The 7,594-nt window shown below is 29.4% G+C and overlaps 1 protein-coding gene across 1 annotated transcript; it reads left to right on the top strand.

The window, feature by feature from the left end:
- The first annotated feature begins 3,396 nt into the window (after positions 1-3,396).
- Positions 3,397-4,020, top strand: LOC124827730 (uncharacterized). The gene has a single exon (XM_047300852.2). It carries the CDS (start codon positions 3,561-3,563, stop codon positions 3,765-3,767), a length of 207 nt encoding a protein of 68 aa, XP_047156808.1. The 5' UTR covers positions 3,397-3,560; the 3' UTR covers positions 3,768-4,020.
- Positions 4,021-7,594: the final 3,574 nt, after the last annotated feature.

The following is a 7,594-nucleotide window of genomic DNA, read 5'->3' as shown; positions in this document are numbered from 1 at the left end:
GCCTCACATAAACCCAACCCTAAGTTCTATCTTCTCCCTTCACACCCAAGGAGATGTTGTGGCTAATGAGATTCTCGAGCTTTTTCTCCGTTGCAATGCCCCTCATTCTCCTCTCCCCCTTCCTCCAATCCTTCCACCCAACCGAAGCCATCTGCTCCTCCCACCTTGACGTCGTCCTCCGCCTCCCGCTCCAGACATCGCCTCTCTCCTTTTGCCTTTCCGCCCCATTCCGCATTGCCGACAAATGCGCCTCCAATCGAACCTCCATTCTCGAGAATACCTTGATTCTCGAGAGCTGCGTGGGGGAAATGTTATATATCTAGATTCAGATCTAGTTATTGTAGATGACATTGCGAAACACGGGTGTGATGGTGATAAATCTGGTGCGATAGCAGAAACTCGGTTACAGTAGAAGGATAGAGAGGTGGATGGAGATCTAGAAGAGCGACCAGATTTACGAACTGGGTTCTCTACCTCCATTTCTTCTGGTGTTCGCGGGACACGTGTGGCCCATTGAGGACAGGTGGAATCAACACCGTCCCCATCTTCCCCCACTAATCCCAACCGCCCTCCGTCCTCCACACTAGTACAAAAACAGCGTATAACGTCACGCGTTCAACGTCCAACCACTGAATAACCAACATTAAAAATGACCGGTGACATTTTTGTAAATAAATGTAATTATTAAACATCGTTTAGAATTGTAATTCAATGTAAAAGGATATAAAACGTTGAATGCCCCAACGTTAGACGTTAAAAGGTTAGTGAATTCAATAAAAATTTGAGCGGGAGATTGAAAATTCATTCACTTTATCTTAGCGCACAAGACCCTCTTCTCTTCTCAAACTTTTCTCGAACGAAGTTTGACGACCATCACATGTAATATTTCTTTCATTTGATACAAATGCATGTTAATTAATTATTTTATGTATGATTTTCGTTTGTTTTGACCGATTATTTTCGTGCTTTTGTCCTTCATAGGCGCATTCTACTTTCTCTGTCACCGGTGACAACACTTTATTCCGACGAACCCACCTTTTGAAGGTTAGTTTTCGTTTTCGTTTTGAAAAACTTATTTGTTGTTGTTTGGTTGAACTTGTTTGTTGTTGTTTGGTTGAACTTGTTTGTTGTTGTTATTTGATTGAACTTGTTTGTTGTTGGTTATTGTTGTTTGTTGTTGATACTACACTACACGTTCATAGTTCTTGCTTTATAAAATACCAAAAATTGAAATTTATTGTTTTTCTACTTTTCAGGTCTCCTAGAGTTGTAAAAAAGAATCACAATTAATTAAAAAAACAAAAAAAATTGTTTAACGTTGTATATTGACAAAATTCGACGTTAAGTTAACGTCGTATATTGACAAAACTCGACGTTAATTTAACATCGAATTTTCTAAATTCGACGTCAATTTAACGTCTCTTGGTATAACGCCGTTTGCGAATTCGCCGTTCGCGAATTCGCCGTTAAAACCCAAAATATTCGACGATGTTCGCGATTTTTTTACTAGTGCCACCTCCTCCCGCACCAGATAATAACGATTCTTTCTTCTCTCGAACAAATGCAAAATGCCCTAAATCAATTTTTCCCCAATTAAAAAACCTTATCTTTAATATCCAACTCCACATCAACAACTTAACACGTCACCACGCATACAATATAAAAATGACATGCTACCACTGCATTCTGTCAGATAATCAATCACTTAACTCCATTTGTTTCTATTTAACGGAAGAGACAGTTTTTATACAAAATTTAATAAGTGAGGACCAATTTCAATCATTTTCAAAATGAGGGACTGAATTGGTATTATTCAACAAAACTGAAGACAAAATAGACTATTAATCCTAAAATATATATTTTGTCACAAAATTTCACATTTTTTTAAATTTAGATCTATCTTGCTTCCCGGCTTCCTTCCTAATAAACTACTGTAGTACTATATGATGAATAAACTAGTTTATATAGATATTATTCATATTGGTCTCAATTTTAATAAGAATGTTTCATGTTGATGGAGGTTTGATAAAGGTGATATTCAATATTTAGGTAGGAGGATATATGAGTATGTAAATAATTGCTTTCATATTTTAATATCTGTTCTTGTTATGTGATTTAATGTTGTTTTAAATTAAAAAATAATCATAATTTGTTAAGTAATCTAGAATATTTACATTTCATGTTCTCTTTGGTGCTTGGTTTATAATCTTTTTTCTCTTTTCTTTTGTTATACAATTTTTTAATCTTCTTTTAATTATTCGATTTATTCAAAATTCACAAAATTTAATGGTATCTGTTCTTTTTCTCAATCATAATTTTGATTACATATTTTTTTTTATATAAGTTTTGTTCAAATTATGTATTGTAAAAATATAATCCTCAATTTGATTGAATCTAATCATTTCTAAAATACACATTAGATTATTTTTCTTTTTTTTATATTTTTATTTATGACTTATTTTTTCACAAAACTATATATGATTTTCAATTTCAAGCATTTCAACACATAAGTCCTTATAAAAAAACTCATGTTCTCATTTTCATTTTGTCTTCAGGTTCCATTTGAAAAATATTATTTTCACTTAAAAGAATTTCATTCTATCGTGACGGTTTGACTTATTTGATATCCACTCAAATATTTAAATTAGTTTTTTCCTTTTATTATAACATTTTCTTTTGTGTGATTTTGTTTAAATAATATATTACATAATACAATTCCTAATTTCATGAAATCAATATGTCTGATATTTTTATTATGTTCTATGATTATTTGATATTCATTCATTTATTATGTAATATACCTATTTTATATTTTTATAATTATAGTTTTTGAATATTTACAATAAAAAATATGTATATTTTTTATTGAGTCATTCATAATATTAACTTTCTTTATATAATTTTATTTTTATTTTACAAACAATATGTAATTAATATCGAAAATAATAATAAGACAAATACAAATATAAACACGAATATCCCCTCGATAAAAATAAAAATATAACAAAAATTTTATACATATTAAACATAAAGGTGAATTTTTAATTTTTATTTTAAAACTAAAAATAAGGATAACGAAACACGGAGCCTCCCCTTGCCAACCAACCCGTACTACACAGTTCAGTGAATATTTTCCGCGCTTTGCTGAAACTTTCCACACTTCTTTCTGTGCCCATGATCTCATCTTAACCGACCACGTGGTATTGATCAAGAAACGAGTAGGTCTCCCATGCCAATTAGATGATCACAATCATTGGCACACCCATTATGATCCCAACACCTGTCCAACCCATTCAATTCCACATGACACGCTTCACACATCTGACGGCCCATACCAGTTGACCTTTTAACGAACCGCACTTTATGAGTTGGCTGTTCCCTCTATAAAACCATCACAGCACCCAATTCCCCAGATAAAACACCAAAGACACCATAAATTCCTTATAGAGCAACCAAACAACGTAAGAGAGGGTTCAGAAAATACCCAAAAGCCTTTCTTTCATAATCACAAACCAAAGATTCAGTTGCAACACGACAACAACGTTGGACAAGAACCAGGCATGGTTTGCTTTTGTTTTCTGGTGGATCAGACAAAGAAAGTGAAGCGGAGCAAGCCGGTGGCCGGGTCCTGCTCGCGGTGCGGCGGAGGTGCCAGTGTGGCAGACATGATTACTCAAACCAGATTTTGCTATGTTCCTTTCTATTGCAAATCTTGGAAGGCTATCATGTGCACTTTCTGTGGAGCCATGCTCAAGTCTTACACATGATCCTATATTATTTTCCAGCAAAGTTTTAAAATCGTAGCCACACTCACATCGTTAAGGTTACATACATGCCAAGAATCTTGCCATTTCAACAGGCAAATATTGGTAGTGGAATATTCACCAAATATCATTTATAAAGATCTTTTATTGTATACTATACTATTGTAGAGTTCTAGTTAAAATTAAGGTATTCTTGTATCGTGGAAATGTGAATTTTGAACACAAAATATTGAGAGGACTACTTTATTTTTTTTTATTATTGTTTTGGACAGGATTACTTTATTTTTTTTAGGCTTAATACCCTATTTTGTCCTCAGTTTCACTCAAAAATGTCAAATTAGTCCATCCTTTAAAAAATGCGTCAATTACGTCCTCACTTAATAAAATTTGCATCAATGAAATCCCTTCCGTTAAATCCGTACAAACAGCGTTAATTGAGGAGGTAGAAGAAAGAGAAAAATAATTAACGCCGTTTGTACGGATTTAACGGAAGGGATTTCATTGATGCAAATTTTATTAAGTGAGGACGTAATTGACGCATTTTTTAAAGGATGGACTAATTTGACATTTTCGAACGAAACTGGAGACAAAATAAGGTATTAAGCCTTTTTTTTATTATTGTTTTGGATAGGATTATTTTATTTTTTTTATTATTGTTTTGGATAGGATTATTTTATTTTTTTTATTATTGTTTTGGATGTAAGGTCGTAAGGTCGAGTCACTTTTAATATTTATATAATTTTTGTTATAAAATTGTCTAATTTTTAATTCAGAGTCTTCGTCTTGGAGAGTATCAGATTTTGTTTTTTTGTTTTGTTTTTGTTTGTTTTTCATATAAAGAAACAAATAACCAAATAAATATATTTTGCCATTTGAAGATAATTCAATGGCTATTTCTTACTAATTATGTTCCATACATTCTTAATTATTTTTAAACCTAAGTAAAGTCATACTCTGGTCCCATGTTTTAAGAGAGAATAGCTTTGAAAATGTCCTGGCACACCAGCTGTATAAGAAGTTTAATGCGAATTTATTAATGTTCGAAAACGGTTGTAAACTTAGCAGAGGTACTTGTATAAAATCTTCGACCCATCTACATTTGATATTTATTCTTCATACGATAAACTTATCTTATAGATATAAACACTCTGTTTGGACAAAAGTATGTACAAATATATATCTATAAATTAAAGGATAAATAATAAGTTTAAGATGATTTTAGGTTTAGTGTATTACATAAATTATATTTTTTATATAAATTTTTATTTTTATTAATTTAGTATTTGACATTGCATATCATCTATAATATAATATGTTTTTGTAAAAGAAATGTTATTTTTTTTTGTCTCATCATCTTTAAGATCTCCCAAAAACACCAATATAAAAAATATATTAAGCATGTGTTGAAGCTATCATTCATTAAGACTTCTTTAAAAAGCCTATGTGTCACCTTTACATATACCATTTGTAGTTTATGCTCTAAGCTTTTACTAAAAAATACATAAAAGACATCTTACCTAGGCTTTTATAAGTCATGTTGTGTACTAAAATACTACATGTGCAATTTCTTTTATCAACAAGGACAAACTTAATTTAAAGAACATATACAATACAACAAAGAAATTTATCTATAGATCCTTATATATGAATTTGGATTAGTAGATAAATTAGTCGTTATATACGGATATGGAAAATAAATCATAAATAAAAATATAATAAAAGAAAAATAATCTAATGTGTATTTTGGAAATTATTAGATTCAATAAAATTGAGGATTATATTTTTACAATACATAATTTGAACAAAACTTATATAAAAAAGATATGTAATCAAAATTATGATTGAGAAAAAGAACAGATACCATTAAATTTTGTGAATTTTGAATAAATCGAATAATTAAAAGAAGATTACAAAAGAGAATGAAATGAAAATTTTCTAGATTACTTAACAAATTATGAATATTTTTTTAATTTAAAACAACGTTAAGTCACATAACAACAACAAATATTAAACTATGAAAGCAATTATTTACATACTCATATATCCTCCTACCTAAATATTGAACATCACCTTTATCAAACCTCCATCAACATTAACATTCTTATTAAAATTGAGACCAATATTATATATTTATATAAACTAGTTTATTCATCATATGTAGTTTATTAGGAAGAAAGAAGGGAAGCAAGAAGATAGATCTAAATTTAAAAAAAAATGTGAAATTTTTGTGAAAAATAATATTTTAAGACAAATATACCATGCATAAAATAAATATAAGTTTTAAGTTCCTACCATTAAGTAATTTAAATTTTAAAGAAAGAAATTTATTTATAATATTTTACTTATATTATCTTTTGTATTGTATGATCGTCTGGTCAACATTAGACAAGACGATTAAGACAACTAGGCATGCCATAAGAACAACCATAATGGTCATATTGAAACCAAACGATTATGACCCACAAATCGAATGATCACTCTATAAAATAATTACATCTAATACTGATTAACTTATGACAAAGTATTATTATTATTATCAATTGTACCATAATTAAGCAATTATTAATACAAAGCTCCTTCTGAAATCAATAAATACATGTTTGAGGTAAAGATGAATATGATGACATTCAATAAGCATTAATTTCTAGAACAACCAAATATTTATTGACTTTGGCATCGAAGTGCATTCTTGACGAGTGTATTTTTATACCCTGCCTTTAATATTGGATTATTAAGTGGTTTTTGTACTTTGATAGAATATTTTAATTAGAATTTGTTATAATTGGATTTATTTAGCATGAGATACAAAAACATGTTTAAAATAATTTTTTTACTTAAGTAAATGTTCTTTGGATATTTTAAGGTGTGTTAGTGCCGCTACAGCTAAGTTGAGCTCATTGAGGTGTAGAAATAAATTAGTTAAAATTTCATGACACCTTAAAGACAAATCCAAGAATAGCAAATAGTGAAGGCCACAAGAAGTCAATCCAAACATAGCATGAAAACGTGAAGAAATTTGGCTAAGCCAAGAAGAGGGAACATGCAATAAAAATTGGATCTTGTGGTTTTCTTTATTTTTTCTACTAAAAGGGCTTTGATAATTGATAAATGTTTATGATTAAATATAATTTGAGGAAAATGTATCTTAAGTTATTTTATTTGATATTATTGAATAATTACCTTATTTAACTATATCAATAAATGTCAAAAGATATGATTTACCAAATCTTTTTTAATCTAGCAACCATCTTCTCAAATATTTTTAGATATCCACAACAATCAAATATATCTTGAAGATATTGTACTAATCTCAAGATAATTGAAGGAGATTACATTATCATAAAAAAATATTACAATCCAATTTCTATATAAAGAGACTTACAGAAACACATTATGTGAGCTTAAGAACCCTTGGGGGGTTCAAATTTCCTCATCGCTCTCTTCTCTTATATTCTCTATAACCTCTCTCCTTCAGTTTTCATGTTATTTCTATAGGGATCAAATTAAAACTATTAAACTATAACAACTTTAGTATTTGTAAGATAGTTGTCAACAAAACAGAAAAGATAAATTCAACTCTAAGTCATATCCCAACGAACACGAAATTGATTTCTAACAAATTAATTCTTTTAAAAATTATACAAAAGGGTTAGTAAAACAAAAACAATAAAGAAGATAAAGATTAATAAAAGATTAAAGAACAAAATAACAAAAGATAGAAAGAAATAAATTTATAAAAAGATCTCAGAAGATAAAAATAATGATAAAGAAAATAGGTTAACTTCACTACTTTTTCAAAATAAGATTCATCATTAGTTATCTAAAGATTA

The sequence above is a fragment of the Vigna umbellata genome, chromosome 3, assembly GCF_029865625.1.
Source record: "Vigna umbellata cultivar VRB3 chromosome 3, Vumbellata_1.0, whole genome shotgun sequence".
In the NCBI taxonomy this organism is placed as follows: Eukaryota; Viridiplantae; Streptophyta; class Magnoliopsida; order Fabales; family Fabaceae; genus Vigna; species Vigna umbellata.
This window is presented reverse-complemented; position numbering and strand designations above follow the sequence as displayed.

Bases quoted from the DNA above. Each gene is read 5' to 3' on its own strand.
- LOC124827730 (XM_047300852.2), top strand. From the start codon at position 3,561: ATGGTTTGCTTTTGTTTTCTGGTGGATCAGACAAAGAAAGTGAAGCGG.